General features: G+C 38.2%; 1 protein-coding gene across 8 annotated transcripts in view; it reads right to left on the bottom strand.

The window, feature by feature from the left end:
* The window catches only part of ATP11B (ATPase phospholipid transporting 11B (putative)), a 99495-nt gene that overhangs the window by 33431 nt on the left and 47831 nt on the right, over window positions 1-18233 (bottom strand). For all 8 annotated transcript variants that reach the window (XM_060767448.2, XM_060767451.2, XM_060767449.2 and 5 more), the window contains exons 13-25: window positions 17857-18015; window positions 16042-16217; window positions 14737-14805; window positions 13663-13736; window positions 13427-13530; window positions 11810-11991; window positions 10244-10447; window positions 9819-9972; window positions 8986-9088; window positions 7866-8011; window positions 5943-6002; window positions 4432-4559; window positions 2382-2520 (exon numbers count right to left, since the gene is read on the bottom strand). In XM_060767448.2, coding sequence (XP_060623431.2) covers window positions 2382-2520; window positions 4432-4559; window positions 5943-6002; window positions 7866-8011; window positions 8986-9088; window positions 9819-9972; window positions 10244-10447; window positions 11810-11991; window positions 13427-13530; window positions 13663-13736; window positions 14737-14805; window positions 16042-16217; window positions 17857-18015 — 1698 coding nt within the window. The remainder of the gene's footprint in view (window positions 1-2381; window positions 2521-4431; window positions 4560-5942; window positions 6003-7865; window positions 8012-8985; window positions 9089-9818; window positions 9973-10243; window positions 10448-11809; window positions 11992-13426; window positions 13531-13662; window positions 13737-14736; window positions 14806-16041; window positions 16218-17856; window positions 18016-18233) is intronic.

Here is an 18233-nt window from a genome sequence, read left to right as displayed (position 1 = left end):
ATATTAATAGCTTCCATTTCTTCCTAGCATGCTCTCCAAAGTGTAAAAACTGAGGGTAAACCTACTGTACAGTTTTCTTCCCAGGCTCAGATGGAGTAAAATGTTCCCATTAAAAAAAGGAATTCTGCAGATGATGCAATAATGAGCCCAATCCATAGTTTTGGCACACCAGCACTTTGTGGGATACATAAAACCAGGGTGATTTCAGGGTACAGCTGCAATGTCACAGACTGTAAGAGTAACAACTGTGGGAAATGTTGGACTGTGTTATCAGTCAGCAGCCTGAGTAAATGTTTGCACCTAAACTGATGAAGAAGGGCAGGAAAGGATCATATTTGGAGTCCAGAGCCTCAAAGAACAATGCGTCCAATTTCCCTAGGATAAGTCAAGAGGTCCCAGTCGACTGAGAACATCAGACAACCAACAAGACAACAGGTCCACTATTACCAAAGTAGAACAATACCAAGCATATATTTCACAGCTTGTACAAGATACAATATGCAAATTTTTTTTACAATAAACACAAGTGTGTTGTGTTCACAATACGAATTATAGTCTTTTAAAGAAGTAATGATATGAATTATGAAGAGCTTCTGTTTCCTTATCGAGATCTACAGAATACAACAAATAATGAGACATAGGTCCCTTGCATTCACAGTACCAGATGGTAAATCTTCCTTGTAGGAGAGAGTTTGCAATCACAGGTTCTTTGAAACAGATTCCTCCTTCAAGATAATAGTTTCATTTACTCTCTTATAAGAGAGAATTTTTAAGGACAAGTTCCTGAGCACAGATATTCCTCACAACTGGTTTCAACTTATACAAAGTCTTCTTCAGATGAAGAAATATGGTTTTACAAAATACAGCATATCATTGGCTGTACACTAATATCAGCAAATCTAAAAAGCAGGTACACTTCTACCAAAACACCACTGGAAGCATGACATTGTAATCCACACATTGGTTCACTTACAATCACAAAATTATGAGACTAGGGAATGTTTCTGTTTAGACTGGGATCCAAGTTACTGAGTTCTATGTCTGGTTCAGCCCTAGGACAAGCAAGTGGTCCTTTTTTTGTGTCTTTACCTTAAATGCTCTAACAAAGTGATCCCAAAACCTGGCATGTAGACACACACTGCTGTGCAATTCTCTTGATAGCTTGGCCAGGTGCACTTCCTGTTTCTAGTGATCCATTTATAGCACTGGTCCTCACTCAATGCACATTTCCAAGCCCAGGGTCTTGCTTCCTTAGCTTTGCTGTACACACATCTCTGCCGTCTAGACAGAACTTTGCTTAATGAAAAGTCCTCATGCTGCATAAAGGCAACAGTCGTGCCAATGTTCAATCATGCTGGCAGCTCAACTACTTGCTTAATCTACTCAAGAGGCCTTCCATTCTGTGCAGACAGTCCCAGGACTGAGTTGTAAGGCATCACTATTGGAACTAAAGGAAATCCTGCAATGGGAGTCTGTAGCAGGACTGTTGTGAATTGCTGGCTGTATTAAGCTTATTGACTTAATTTTCTTTTGGTCAAAATAAACTCTGTGGAAATTTTGATAAACTATTACTGGCTACCCCAGCCACCAGCTAACATCCATTCATCATGTTTCAGCACCATAAGTAGAAGACTTATTTTGTTTCTGCACAAATCATGTGGCTCTTACCACTATTGTCCCATGTGGGATGGAGATACACCCAGTTTTTGCAAGGAGTATGATCAGGTCAGGATGCTATACATCTGCAGATGGAGGGGGGCGTTTTCACAAAAGGATGGCAGTTAATATCCCTACAAGCTTTAAGAGGTATAATTTTCTATTAAAAGATTATTTCATGTCTTGCCCAGTGCTTCCTCTCTTTTCCTTTGCTCGTGGTGCTAGGATCAAGGCTCTTTTAATTGCCTTTTCATTACTAGCACCTTTAACTGAATGAGTGTGTATAGTTATTCTTTGTGGCATTTCTAAAACTTCTATTTTTGTTTTATACGGTTTTTTTTTAACCCTACAGGAGGTCATACAGGATACTTATACAATGTTAGTGTACTCTCCTCAAGTTCAGAGAACCTCTTAATATTGTGTATTACTGAATGTAAAGTAAGATTACACTGAAACGGTAGTGTGCTACTTTCAATATGCTGAGAACATCTGGGAAAGGAAAAGAAAGGAGAATCCCTGCAGCACATTTATGACCCAACCTGCTACTAAATTAGTTCAGTAGCAGGACTCATTTGCGCTTATTCAGCAAATCTCTTACAATTTTCTACATTTGCATAATTTAGCCTTCTGAAACTTCACTTCTACTCTAGCTGAAAAGGCAATTTATACATCAAAACACAAAACATATAAATCCACTTTTGTTTTAATTTTATATTCTACTTTACCTGGCCATTTCCTAGCAAAGAGGTGTCTTCTCCCATCAGAAGATATGACCCAAAGAAGAAAATAAATGCATGCACAAATCCCAAGAAGGTCCAATAAAGGAAAGGTTTAAAACCCAGATGAGCATTTTTGCTGATGTCCCTGCAGAGCAAAGGAGGAGAAATGGTACAGACTGTTGACTGCTTTTTTTTTGTTAATAGCAACATCAATTATAATTTCTTAGGAATTTGACATGCTATCTTAATTGCATTTTAGAGCATCTTTCAGCAACAACCCACCTTTGCTGATGAACAAAAATATTGTTGTAAAGTTCCTTGTGACAAACCCCTATCACCATGTTTCAACTGAATAACATCTAAAGATAAATCAGTGCTAAATGCTAGGGGAGATTGGGAATACGGCAGATACCCTGCTTAGATTTTATTTCTCTGCCTCCCACAATACTTCTCATTCAGTGAACCAATATGACCAAATTATTGCAGAATTTAGGAAAGGTAGCATTTAAACAGTTGAAAAGACTTTCGTTAGATCAAGATTTCATATCTTCTGACCACAGGTTTTCTTTTGTATCTTTTCTGCATTATGTATGCTTCCCTTGGCCATTCAAATTGACTCTGTGACATTCTCGTATAAACTGTCCAACAGAGAAAACTGATTAATTCAAGTGTATGCAAATTATAACACCTTAGTTTTCAATCTGCAATAGGATATGTTTCACTTATGCTATAGCTTTTCTTGTGAGAACGATCTCTACAAATAAGTCTGACTCACTGATGAAAAAGAAGACAGATTTTTCTGAATTGACAGAGAAATCTTATGTTCTTAAATATTATTGAAAACTGACTATTTCAACATATGGTTGGCATATACTAAGGGTAAAAAAACGCTTTTCTCTCTTTTTCAAATGCTATATTATCAAAAGGCCCATACTGGGGTAATAGGCAGGAGACAATGGTGATGCATGAGGTGAGTCTCAGGTGGGTGGGATATTTGTTCTCCTCCTGCTATGCATGTAAGGAAACTGTTGGGGAGAAAAAGAGATGCTCTGGACAAGTCTAAACCAATGGTTCTCAACCTATGGTTCCCTAGGTGTTTTGGCCTACAAAAAATCCTAGCCACCTTAAATGTGACATGCTTCAGCTTTGTAACAAATGCATTATAAACAGGTAAACTGATATCTCCTTTGCTAGAGGAGATTATATTTCAACACATGCTTGTACTGTCAGTAAACAAAGGGCATAGGACAGTGGTTTCAGGGTTGGACAAGGTCTCTGAAAGACCAAAGTTCAAATCATGGCTTAGGAATGGAAACCCGACCACAGAGGTGTCAAACTCATTGCCACCAAGGGCCACATCAGCCTTACAGCTGCCTTCAAAGGGCCATTTGTAAGTGTAAGACTGTATAAATGTGCCCATGTAGCTCTGTCATTGAAAGTCTTGTGGCCACATAAAATGACTTGGTAAGCTGCATCGAGCCCATGGCCCTTGTGTTTGACATGTGAGCAAGCCAAGACCATCTAGTACAGTGGTTCTCAACCTGTGAGTCCCCAGGTGTTTTGGCCTACAACTCCCAGAAATCCCAGCCAGTTTACCAGCTGTTAGGATTTCTGTGAGTTGAAGGTCAAAACATCTGGGGACCCACAGGTTAAGATCCACTGGTCTAAACTCATCATGTATACAGGCTTTTGAAATAAATTCACAGACTGCAAGTTGCCAATTACAATCCTGCACATTTGCAATGCCTTTCCAAATTTCAGGTAACATCTTTCTCAAAGCTTGACCACTATAGACTACTTAACACACAACGGGCAACTATGTGTGAGCCAGGAACAGATTTCCCCTTCACAGGAAACTAAAATGCACCTCTTCTTGTTGCCATTATGAGAGGCATTGAAAAAAGAAACTGAAGTATTTGTGAGTAGTTTGGGGTTCTGTGGTGCTTGAGGGGGCGGGAGAGGTTTTTTTGCATAGTTTTGAGGTGAAGATTGCTCTAAGATCATGCTGACAGTCTCTAAAATAAAGTTGAGGAGCGCCGCCAAATAACATGCTTACCGATAGAGCGTTGGCTTGCTGTGTAACACATGAGGGTGAACATGCTGTTCAAAAAGACTGTACATAAGGACTGGCAGGGAAGTGAAACATATGTTGTACAAAGTCAGGTATACACTGTCATACAGAGTCTGAAAAATGAGGTAAATGGAAATTACTGGATTGTAAAAAATGCTGAAATTCAAACTCGTTTCTGGTCAAAGCAACAAAGTTAAAAGCTGAAGTTTTGTCAGGCTAAAATACATTCATAAAAGTAAAAGGCGCTACAGGAAAAAACCAAGACTCATTTCACAGTTTGTGACATTTCAAATAATAAAAAGGACCACATTTCAAATGAGTCATTTTCTTCCCCTAATGGCTTGCTTCATTACTCAGCTTTCACAACTATAAATAGAAATTGGAAATACTAGGGCATGGACAATGACAATATTAATGCCATGTCTTTGAAGATCTTTATTTAGTTTCTCCTTAAAGTCTTAATCTTCTGATTTCCTGACTACAGGTAATGAAAACTATTAAATATGTCTTTATCACCACTTTATAGTTATGTCAGTCTGAGGTCATTATTTGCTTTTTTCTGAACTTTTTCTGAACTTTTCTGAACTGGTAATCCTGTTTCTGCACTCGTTTCCTTAACTTTCCTCAGCAGTTTTTCCAAGTATTTGCTGTTAGGAATATGGTATCATATCCATATATTTAATTGTTGATGGTCCTTCTCCCATTTTTATACCTCCTTCCTCCAAAATCTAATCCATCTTTCCATATTTTAAGTTCTATATATTAATCAAATAGGGTGATAATATACATCTTTATGTTACCCTCTGCCATCTGGAAATCTGTTTCTCCTTATTCTGCCATGACACAGGCCTCTTAACCCGAGTATAAGCTGTTGCATACTCATTTCCTTTAGGCCAACCCATAATATTAAAATAGCTTAAAGACATTTGTAATATAGTAAGAAAACTTCGACTGGATGGCCCACAAGGTCTCTTCCAACTCAATGATTCTATGCTTCTATGAAAAGGAAAATGTACAACCTTCCTATCAAAAAGTTCTTCCATAGCAAACAACTAGAAGCTAAAAACCTGTCCGAATAACATGATAATTTGCTGTGGTGGGGAAAGAAAGAATGGTGACCTTCCTCAATCTCTTGTGGAAGAGAGTTCCACAGCTTTTGCAATCACCAAGAAGGTGCTCTGTGATCTCATCAAAAGTGTCTTTAATGAGCTAGAGAGAAAGTATTACACATAATTGCTCAAAACTTAGGAAAGCTGAAAAGATCCTTCCAATACTCTAAACAAAGGTCAAAAAGAATAAGTCATTAAATAAAATAGGAGGGGAAAGATGAATGAGATGTTACAACAAGAGCTATTCAAGGCTAACAACAAGAGCTATTTAAGTTCAGTTAGTATGTAACAAAATATGTATGGGTGATTTCTGGATTTTATTATCTATCTGTCTATGTCCACAAAGTAGAGGTAGGGGCTGAAGTAGAATTCTAAGTCAATACTTACTTGTTGTGAAAACAAGCAGAAGAACTGATATAAAAACTGTGGTGTAATAAAGCACACATTCTGGAAAACAAGAAGCAATGTTACCAATTAGAGATATAAAGCACCAAGTCATGAAAAGCAAACAAATCTTGAGTAAAAGCAAAACAAACAAACAAACACACAAAAGAACAAAAACAAAACAAAACCCTTTTAAAAACTGTCGTGTTGAACCAGAACTGGGAACATAAAGCGGGAACAATTCTAATCCAACAAAGATACTTAATCCCAAATGCCAATCATAATTTCAATAATATTTGGAAATCACAGGTTTTAAGGCTTACATTTTAGGATTTATATAGTTATGATAATTTGTCAAAATGAAAATTTTCCATGTTTCCCCTTACCTGCAACCTCTGAAAAACTCCTTTATAGAGTATGCCTTCCCAAACTAGGTATAATGGAGGAATAACATGTGGAGTCCCTTAGTTTATTTATTTTAGGATTCATGTTTTTTTTAAGTTTCTTTTAAAATATCTGTTTCTATGCTCTGGAAGTATTTTTTATTTTATTTTTGCAAAGTGGGATTCAAATGTCATAAATGAATGCAATTATTGTGTCAGCCAGCATGAAGTGCAAGACAATGCTTTGAAAGGAGAAAAACACACAAAAGTATCACACAGTAGACAATTAAATATGTGGTATTGACAAAGTGTGCTACAATGTACAAGCACAGGGATATTCAGATGTTTCTTCATATCTCTAATTCTCCTTATTGCAGTTAATTCTACAAGTGTAGTGATAAAATAAAAAAATCTAACTCAAGGATTTTCTTACTGTGTCGTGATAAAATATGATATATGGTATGAATGGAATTGTACGAAAGGAATGAATGAATGAGACCTAATAATTTTGGAGACACCATTGTGAAGCCAAGGCCTGCAATGACTAAATCGTTTACTACCTGCTTGCTGGACTATAATTAAAAGTTGCTAATGAAAACTGAAATGGTTGACTTGCTATAGTAAACTGCTAACATTGATAAGAACTGTGACAATGATTAACTGTTGCACTTTTGGGTAAAAACAATGTTTTTACATTAATCAGAGACAATGGCTCTTTTAAGTTAAGGATGTTAAGAAGGAAGTCAACACTAGACTTCCTTCTTAATTTATAATCGACCAATTATAAAGAGTCAACATCTGCCAGGAAACTGAGATGCAGCCAGGATGTTTCAGGATGGGAAACATCTTATCATTAATTTACAACTTTGGGATGACATCAGCAGAATATTCCTATAAAAGATTCATTCTAATAATTCTCAAATTGTGACAGACAATGGTGCTGTTCATCTGCATCTCTGCTTCATGGGAAGGACAGAGATGGTGTATTCAGAGTGTCAGATCTGCTATGGGAAAGCAGGATTCTGTATATTCTCACCTCCTTTTCTCAAGGGAAGAGGAAGGAGTATGATTCTGGAGTCTTAGATTTTGTGCAGGGAGTCAGGTTCTGCTGCATGGAAAACACAGATCTGGTCTTTGACATTGTGCTTAGGGAAAGGATGCATTTGGCATTTAGAAGTTTCGGAGCCGTTCACTGGTAGGCTGCAGAGGAAGCACTCTGGCCTAAGAGGTGTTCCTCAGCAGATGACAGCAGGAGGAAGAATGTGATGTATCCATGCTGATGGATGAATGAATATGTGTGGCGTGGATGTGCAAAAATGTAATCCCCTTTGTTTGTTTGTTAGCCAATGTAACAATAAGTTGTTTGTGAATTCAATTAATTACATAGAATCTGTATGTCTGTATGTCCAGTGTAGTTCTTTGTCTAAATGTTTTGTAAAAGTTCTGATACCCTTTCTCTTACTGGAAAATTGCAATAAAAAGAACCTATGCTTTAAAATTATTGAAAAGTTATTCATAACAACTGCAACCGGAAGAAACTTACCTTGTAAAAAAAGTACTGTACAAGGGTTGCTATTCTAACATAGTAAAGGTGGCCATGGACAAAAAGTAACTTGGAAAGATATTTAAATCTTGCTATTGCATAGTCGCTGTTTCTTACAGCTTGTCTTCCTTCTTTGCCCATGATACCTGATGTTTATGGAAGACAAAAGAAAACGAAGATGAATCTCAAAACAGAAGTAAAAGAACCTGAAAATGTTAACACAACAACTTTGGGAGGTTCCAGCGTTTCATGTACTGTTTACTAATTTGGAGCCACCCTGTCCAGATAAAAATCATGTTACTAAGCTTTAATTTCTGCAAATGCCATGGATGAACTCCATCTAGATTACGTGCAAGTTTCTCAAAAGCTACCTGCCTGAAAATTGACTGAGGAAGTAAATGGTGAGCACTTATTTAAAAAATTAAGCCAACATACACTTAGTGCAGCTATGTGTCCACAAACAGGCTAATAAAACTACAGCTTAATAACTTTTGTGGACTTTGATTACAGGGTTGAGGTAACATTTGAAGAAAATCTTTCAGAATAGATTTTTTTTCAATGCTATGCATGTATATTCCACATGGGGTAGTCCTTCACGATTGAACGTCAATGGAACTGAAAATACATCTGAGATCTACAGAGTAAGTGTGGCAATCCTGAGCTCCAAATATATTGAGGGTTGTTTTTCCTCTATTCTTCAAAGGGTAGGAAAATCTTTGGGTATAAATAGAATTTGAAAATGCCTCTTTCTTTTCTTTTCTTTCTTTCGTATTTTTGAATGACAGTAGCTAAGATGATCAATGGATGGACTATTTTGCAGACTGTCATCTTTACCATCTTGCCAGTTTCTTCTGCCTCTTCCATTGAGAGCAAAGAAAGAGGTCATCAACCACTAGGGACTAGGAAAGACACTTACCTTTCCAACAAATCCCAGATTATATAATATAGTTTGCCTTTTCAATAGTGGGCCTCCTTAAAAGGCAACCTTAGCTGAACAAATTATAAATGTATTTTATGCCTTACTTTGCAAGCAGCAGCCTACTTGAACTTTAAATACAATGGAACAATTTGCATAATGCAAAAACAAAACGCAGATAAGGAATGAGAGTACTCTTCTTACCTATACCAACATGGGCTTCCTGTATCATGCTTACATCATTAGCCCCATCACCAATAGCTAATGTGATAGGCTTCTCTGGAGATGTTTTTAATAGTCGTACAACCTGTGAAGAAAAAACAGATTTTTTTCTTCTCAGTCAAACACTATCTTGTTATGATGTATCTCTGAGGCTTCTCCAATGTATGGCAACTCTATCTTATTGATTTCCTGAAATATCTATTCAGTGGAGGAGTGCCATTGCCTTATTCTAAAGCTGAGGGACTGTGATTTGCCCAAATAGCATTCTGAGAAAGGTATTAGATTTACCTCATAGAATCATAGAGTTGGAAGAGACCTCCTGGGCCATCCAGTCCAGTCCCCTACCAAGAAGCAGGAATATTGCAATCAAATAACCCCTGACAGATGGCCATCCAGCCTCTGTTTAAAAGCTTCCAAAGAAGGAGCCTCCACCACACTCCGGGGCAGAGAGTTCCACTGCTGAACGGCTCTCACAGTCAGGAAGTTCTTCCTCATGTTCAGATGGAATTTCCAAGAATATCAGATTAAATTCCCTGAAAAATGTCTTCCCTAGAATTTCTGAACTATAGAGGAATACAAGTCATATTAAACTAAAGTACATTCAGATCATCCCGGGGGATAGAGAACCAAAAAGTGAAACTAGGAATTTAGTGGGCAACAGTGGACATATCTGGGGGATGCATAGCACCTATTCAGCAGAACAATAAGTACTTACAATGCTCCCCACAAGCAGAAGCAGGAAAAGCCACCATGAGAAACTTGGGCAGTCAAATGCTCACTAACACCCAAACTTCAAAAAGGCTTGAGCAAATTACCTTTGCTTTTTGCAGAGGTGCCATGCGACAACATAGCACTGCAGAGCAATTTCTACAGACTTCCATGAAGAGCTTCTCGTGTTGCCTGAGTGCCAGCGAAAGGCTGGTGCCATCCACTACTAACCCATGCTGGATGACATGGTCCTCCTTTATTCTAATAAGAGAAAGGAAAATATTAAGTGTTGACAAACAAATCCTTTTTGTTTTCTGCAAAGGCTCATTGGGACTCATCAAGAGCAACTGCACATAATAGGAAGGTGGAGAACTGGTCTTCCCCATTCCCTCAGCAACAGGCTTGATAGCATCAAGTGAGGATTCTGGTTATAAGGGAAAGAAGATCTGAAGTGACTGGTTTATTATTATGCGGGAAAGTTCTGCATAAAGAGCCATTAACCTTATTCGTTCAGACATGGACAGCATTTTACCTCCTGGCTAGCTGTGTCAGCTGCTCAGCACATGTACTGTCCGACTTGTGCTGAACCAGTTCTAGGATGTTCATGGTCCTGTGGAAGTGTCCGCAGGACAGACTGACGCTCACAGCCGTTTCATGCTTGTCACCAGTGAGGACCCACACTTTGATACCAGCCAGTCGAAGGGCTTCAATAGTTTCCTGGACTTTATCTTGGAGTCTGAAAACATACAAACAACACTCAATATTTTTAAGACTGATAATCTCACCCCCTCAACCTCTTCTGTCTTTCCCTTTCTTTCTCCCTCCCTCCCTCCCTTTCCCCTCTCTCTCTTCCTTCCTCCCCTCCCTTCTTAGTTAATTCTGTCCTTGATAGTTAGGGAGAAGGCTGAGAAGCCCTCTCCCCCAATCACTACGTCTGTATTTTACAGCTGTTCTGGCTTCTGAAGTTTCACTATGTTCTAAACAAATACTTTCTCCGAATAAAGATGCATATAAGGCTTTCTACATATTCAGAAGGAATTGAATTTCCTCAAGCAATAAGTAAAGGTACAGGTTTTCCCGTGACATTAAGTCTAGTTGTGTCTAACTCTGGGGGGTGATGGTGCTCATCTGCATTTCTGAGACAAAGAGCCGCCATTGTCCGTAGACACCTCCAACATGACAGCATGGCCAACATGACAGCATGGAGTGCCATTACCTTCCTGCAGAAGCAGTACCTATTGATCTATTCACATTTGCATGTTTTCAAACTGCTAGGTTGGCAGAAGTTGGGCCAAACAGTGGGAACTCACCCCGCTCCTCGGATTCAAACAGCCAACCTTTCGGTCAGCAAGGTCAGCAGCTCAGCAGTTTAACCCGCTGTGCTACTAGGGGGCTTCAACCAACAGTTATACCTATTTCAACCAATAGTTATACTTGTTTCTCAATATTTGTATGAAATATCATTGCCATAAGACCTCCCCCACCCTCACCAAATGTATGAGTTGTATATGCTCTTTTAAGTCAATGTTATGTGTTCTATCTGGTTCATATGTTGTAGTTTAATATCTTATTGTTCACCACCTCAATCCATGGGGAGAAGCAGGTAAGAAAATATCAGTAACAATAGCAGCCAGATGAATTATGATGGAGTGAGGGCTAGTTGACCCCAGGTTTAACTTGGGAGAATCAGCCACATTTAAATCATTTCCCAGATTCCTAAACACTGATATCTACGATACTGAGCAGACAGACTTAGCTCTGCTACATACATGGAAGTAGCCTTTCAATTCACTTTCCATGCTGTATGAAAGGGGTGCATCTTCCCTGTCTTTTAAGCAGTAAGACCTTTACAAATGCAGCTTTTGATACAATTGCATCATCTCTATTTGCTTTCTTAGTTTAAGGAGATGGGAAGAACCCTGCAGTAGGGCTTTGCTGCATGTAGAAACTGCTCTATGTCATACGATAGGAAAGGAAGCTTATCCTAGCCATCCCAACAGTAAAAGAAAGTATGATATGAGCATAACTTTGTATAATAAACACATTATACAGTTAGTAGGATCCCTCTTCTCAATTAATTAATGCAGGTTGTACATACTTGTCTTCTACCCCTGTCGCTCCCAGTATTGCCAGGTCTTTTTCTATAAAGTCATAAACTTCAGCCAACCGTTCTTCTCTCTGCTGTAAGGCAGTTTTTGCCTCAAAAAGGCGTTTTTCTATTTCCTGATACTCCTTCGGTGTGAATTTTCTGTAAGCTACACACAGAGTCCTTAACCCTTTCTGTGAAGAGAATAAAAACAGACTTGATTCATAGACAGGACATTGATAATCAAGTCTATTTGCTGATAAAGTGCACCACACAATTTAGTAAAAGGTTACATTAAATCTCTTCTATAACATTTTAGATATTTCACTTTGATATTTCAACTGTTTTTCTGCCCTGGAGAAAGAGGATGGGGAGGTAGGAAGAGAAGAGAGCAGGGAGGAAAATCAAAAAAGGGAACTTGTGGGCTGAATTTGGTCTCCATAGATTAGACAGCTGGACATTACCAATTTGCAAGATCTAGTAAGAGGTCAATGCAAGGCAGGTAAATTAACATTTTAGAAATGTGTAGTTGTGTCTTAGGAAAATTTGTTGTAGGCGTTATGTAGTTGCTTATATTTTGTTTCTAAGAAACCCAGAGAATTTTGTAAAAAGAGGAAGAGAATGAAGAAACCACCAAACTACCAGCCATTATGGAGATGGAGCAGGAAAATGCTGACTGTAATAATTCCAATATACATGGGAAGGTATATTCCAGTCCAGATATGCTGGACTAGAAGTCAAGCCAATATTAACGAATTTTGTCTTAGATTGGTAAACTGGGGTCTCCTGGCATCTATTCATAGAATGCATTTTGTTCCACTTATTGGCTGGCACGTCACATGTAACAAAAACAGCAGACAAGGCAGTCCATGGACAAAACTGGACAAAAACTGTTTAAAGAAACCAAAACTGATTCCCTGAAAAAAGATAAATTAATGGTAACCTGCAGATCCTGGTCACAAAGGAGCATTAAGTATCAGGGTTGTTTTCACTTCATCATTTATTTTATTATTATTTCTCTCAAAATGAAATTAATTATTAATAGATAATGCCTCAACTTTTACAGCAGAACTTGGGTGTGCCCACATTTATAGTCCGAATTAAGGTGGGCACATAATAGCTAATGCTGTCATCGAAGACAATTCTGTTGCTTTTAAAGTAGTGCTATTAATTGCCAATATTACTGCCAAAAATGAAAATTAGGGAAAATTAAGTCTTATGCTCATGGCAGCTCAAAAACCAGGAAATAGGACCCTAAATATTGATACACTGAACCCAGTCAGTAAATTGAAAGAGTACTTGGGCCATCTAGGCCATATCAAGCAAATGGATGACCACCCAGTCTTGCCTGTTTTCCCATCTTAAAGCACTATGACCACATCTTTTCACAAACCTGAAGATTTTCAAAAGAGGCAGATCTTGCACACATTAAACCAGTGGTTCTCAACCTGTGGGTCCCCAGACGTTTTGGCCTTCAACTCCCAGATAGCCTAACAGATGGTAAACTGACTGGGATTTCTGGGAGTTGTAGATTTCTGGGAGATTTCTGTGTGGGGCCCACACAGGTTAAGAACCAGTGCATTAAACCATTCCAACCTACCAGCAAATTTGAAATCAACACTCACATACCAAAGCAAATTCATCCACATGAATTCTTGTTTTTTCGATTTCGCCATCGCTACTGCGAGGAAGAACAACAGATTCTGCTCCTTTGGTGAATAAGAATTTGCCCCCTATAAAACAATAATTTAAAAGAAAAAGGGATCTGCAGTAAATCCACAATTATTAGCAAGCTTTTCAGCAGTCAGCAATGAACTATTAAATATAATTCTTTAGGAGTCTGCTTTTAAAAAAAGTCAGCTTACCTGTCGGACTTTCTACAATTACACTCATTCTTCTGCGATCCGCATCAAACTCCAAAACATGTAGCAATTTGTACCTTTAAAGAGGGGAAAGAGAGTCACAGTCCTTGTATGTGCTGGATAAATGGAAATTCACTGTTTTAAGTGTTCTGATACTTGAATGGTTTTGTTGAATTGTAGAACCTCCTTCCACTGGGGAGTTATTTAACGGGCATGCTCATTTCTTCACTGTGTCTTAAGTTTTTAAATAATAACTAAGTTCAACAAATATTGGAATTCATATGTTTACGGCATATAAACTGTGTCAGCATCTCAAATAGCTCATATCCATGAAAGGAATGACATTATTTATGTATGTATTTATTTAGAGCATTTATATTCTGCCCTTCTCACCCCAAACGGGACTTGGGGCGGATCACAGAACACATACATGACAAACATTCAATGCTGTTAAACAGACAGGACAGGCAACAGATAGAGGTATTATGTTGCCATTTTTCCCAACTTCGGTATCCTGGAGGTTGTGCTCAATTCCAGCCACAGGGGTTCTGTCGCTCCACCCTCTATGATGAAGAGCCCTTGATCACAGACTTCCTCCTTCCTTTGATTGCTGGAATTTTCTGGTATTTCCTTTATTTAATGGTGCTGTAAAACAACACTGCTAAACCCCCTTTGAGTGACTTAGCTGTAGCCCAAGAATTTTTCACTAAATATTGAGAAATCGAAACATAACCAAAGTTCTCATGACAATGTACTAAACATTAAATGACATATGATTGCCAAAGGTCAGTTCCTGCATGGTAAAGAGTGTTGGACTAGATGGCCTTGGTACCTTCTGATACTATAAATCTATACTTGAAATCATTCGCTATATTTTACATGTTACTTTTTTTTGGCAGTCTATATTTTTCTGATATAATAATTGGTTTATGCTGGCATGTGTTTTGTGAGTGTAAAATCAGTTTGTTTTGATTGTATTCTATGTCACAACTAGTCAGCTGAGGTCTTCTAGCCTTTACTGTGAGGAATATTAACAGAAATAAATATGCTAAGGAAATAATAAGCTTTTATTTTTACCTTTCTGGTTTCCCACAGCTTTTTAACTCCATACTGTCTGAACTTGCTCCAGTGAGCACAACACCTACCCTAAAAATTTGAAAGAAGAGTCAGTTAACAACTTTAAAATATGCTCCCCCTGACCCCCCTTTTTTCCACCCCCCTCTCTTTTCCCCACACACTATCCGCTCTATGATTTCCCACCTTTTATATCCAGATTTGTGTTCCCCCTTTTTCATTGTACAAGCAAAAATTCATAAAAATAATAATTTTTTTAAAAAAAAACAACTTTAAAATATGCCACACTGCTTCCTAGGGGAGGTTCATTATTATCTGAAAATTTTGTACATGGAAGTAGTGCCTTCAGAAAATGAGCATATTTCTAAGAAGACAGATAAAACAAAATGAATACACATATTTTTCTTAATGAATAATGATCTCAAATGCTAACTATAAAAACAATGAATTCTGTACACAAAATTTTGCTTTTTAAAATGAACGAACTTTAAGATGCTAACATTTGTTGTTGTTTTATTTGTCTTTGTAGCGCTCTCACTTCCATCAAACTGTACTGACAAATTCCCCAGAATGGGGACATATCTCCTTGTACTCTTTAGAATAAAGTATGTATTGAAAGGTAAGTATCAACTACTGATCCTTCATGCTTGATTTTTCCAATAAAAGTTGCAAAATTGAATATTCTCACTAAGGATTCCAGCCAACCCCATCCACTTACAGGATATTCCATTATTTTGCCCTTCTTCCCACTATATCATGACCCACTTGTTTTCTGTATACTCAGATATTCTGCAGCACAGCACAAATGTAAATCTCTGTTCTGACTGAATCTGAGTGTATTGCCCTGTCTAAAGGGGGGGGGGGGTGAGGAAGGAGGAACCCCACAAAAGCTGAGACTCCTCTGAACTTGCGAATACTTCCCTTTTACATATTATTCGGTTACACTTCTGTTGGCATTCACCAGATGAATTAGTCATTGCATGGAGTGCTCTTAAAGAAGGTTGTGAGATAACAGGAGCAATGTATTAACCATGCTGCATTCCTTAGATTTCACTATGCATCGCAGCAACAATGAATTCTTCTCACTGCCTGCTACTAAACCATAGTCCATTAGCCTTGCAAATATTAACTGGGCTGCAGGACCTTTATAGGTTAAAACAGAAAATACAGAATATATTCCTCCCTCACCTCCCAGCTATCCCATACTTCTAGAAACTCCATCTCCAAACTTGATGCAAGACAGGCTCATCTAGTGCTCCTATTTCTGTTCCTAGAAAGATGCAGAGAATCCAAGTTTCTAATCCTCACCTGCAGGCAGCTTCAACTAAAGCCTTTTCATCTGGCGAAGAGGCATAGTACTCCAGCTGAGATGATATGCCATTGCTACGCCAAGGACTGTCGCATATGCCATCAGCCTGGTCATTAATAATCTGCACTGTATGACAAAGACAAACAGCTTTCAAGAAAAGTTCTTCCTCTCGTGTCTGTTTAAAGAAAATTAAAGACAAAACACTTAATTAAAAATGATAAACTTAATTTGGCATGCAGTGTTATTTTTTTCCCCACTAACAAAGTAAACCACTAAACATATATAGATATGCTCATCTGTAGAATTTAAGACCATAGGCCAAAACAAACAAATAATACACAAATACAAAATCCTTTCTCTATCAAAAGCCAGAAAGTATGGCCTAAATATAACTGCTGGTCCCAGCTAGATAATGCTTTATTCAAGTAATAAAAATCTGAGAAGAAATGAAGTGGCATTAATAGCAAGGAGTGAAAAAGCAAAAGGAACTAGGGTATAATATCCAAAGTATTTTTGAATAATATCAATATGATTTCAAGGAAAACTTAACAATACAGCCATAATTCAAATTTATAACCCAATGAAGACAATTCTTTACTGGCATCCAGGAGGAAACTGATTGCATATCAAAACAGGACATGTTAATAATTACAGGCAAAGGGAATGCAAGGGCAGGTTAGAAAGCAGAACCAAACACTGTTGAAGAGTTTGCAACCAAAGAGAAGACTATATATGGACATCACCTGATGGCCAACACAGGTATCAAATAGATAAAACAATTGGAAGCAAAGATAGAGAAGCTCCATTTTCCTCACAAAAACAAGACCAAGAGTAGATTGTGGCAGATTTGCAAGTATGATTAATTGCGAAAACATAAAATAAATCAGTCCTAGAGCAAATCAAACCAGAACTATCCCTAGAAACCAGAATGACCAAACTGAGGCAACTATACTTCGTTCATATCACATGAGATATGGAGCATTATTTGATAAAATAAGAGCAAGAAAGAAAAGAGGGAGAGCACTAAACTAAATGTAATGCAAACCGAGTAGGGATTAATACCCACTGAAGCAAATCAGAATAATTAAGAGCACTGGTAGACAAGAGTTTGCACAACTGAGTCCACTGAACCCTTGTATTTATTTATTTTTTGTCATGTCAGGAGTGACTCGAGAAACAGCAAGTCGCTTCTGGTGTGAGAGAATTGGCCGTCTGCAAGGACGTTGCCCAGGGGACGCCCGGATGATTTGATGTTTTTATCATCCTTGTGGGAGGCTTCTCTCATGTCCCCGCATGAGGAGCTGGAGTTGGTAGAGGGAGCTCATCCACCTCTCCCTGGATTAGAGCCTGCGACCTGTCGGTCTTCAGTTCTGCTGGCACAGGGGTTTAACCCACTGCGCCACTGGGGGCTCCCTTGTATGAAATGACGCAGTCCTCCACTGAATATTTACCTTTGAATTTAATAGGACTTGCTTCCTACTAAACTTATATGTAATCTGGAAGCTAGCCAAATGAACACAACAAACTCATTCTCAAGAGAGCCTTACCATCTATTCCTATTTTCTCAATAACCGATTGGATTCTATGAGTTCTTTTGAAATAAGTCAAATTACATAAACAGAAGAGTACGCAAGGGTCTACATTAGAGGCAGGAAGCACGTGGCATTTCAGATTCTGTTGGCCAACAACTACCACTTGTGCCAGGAGGCTTAAGGTAATGGTGAGAATTATGGGAGTTGTGGTCCACCTACATATGGAAGGCTGCAAAATGCCCACACCTACTCAAAATGATTTTTAATTTTAAAAAATCATACCAGGTTGGGTTGTAGTCCATCTGGAACATCTTCAATCAGTCCTTCTGGAACAAGTTTGCCATTGATTTCTTGATATTTGATACCATTAATGGAGCATTCTCGAAACTGCATCACATTTTCAGTTAATGTACCAGTTTTATCTGTAAACACATACTCCACCTAGGGAAGATTGAAAAGTGGGGTGTGAGCCAAACAGGTTTAAGAACAGTAAACCTAAGAACATTCCTCCCCACCACTGGCTGCAAGACCCAAGGCTGAGATAAAATAAAATAACCTGAGGACAAAGTCTTGCATGTTACCTTCAATCCCTCATCTATTAAATTGGGCAGATTTATTCCTTGACTTAACTCACAGACATGCACCAATGTAAGTCAAAG

The sequence above is a fragment of the Anolis sagrei genome, chromosome 3 (assembly GCF_037176765.1).
Source record: "Anolis sagrei isolate rAnoSag1 chromosome 3, rAnoSag1.mat, whole genome shotgun sequence".
In the NCBI taxonomy this organism is placed as follows: domain Eukaryota; kingdom Metazoa; phylum Chordata; class Lepidosauria; order Squamata; family Dactyloidae; genus Anolis; species Anolis sagrei.
The sequence above is the reverse complement of the archived record's forward strand: the minus strand, read 5'-3'. Positions and strand labels throughout refer to the sequence as shown.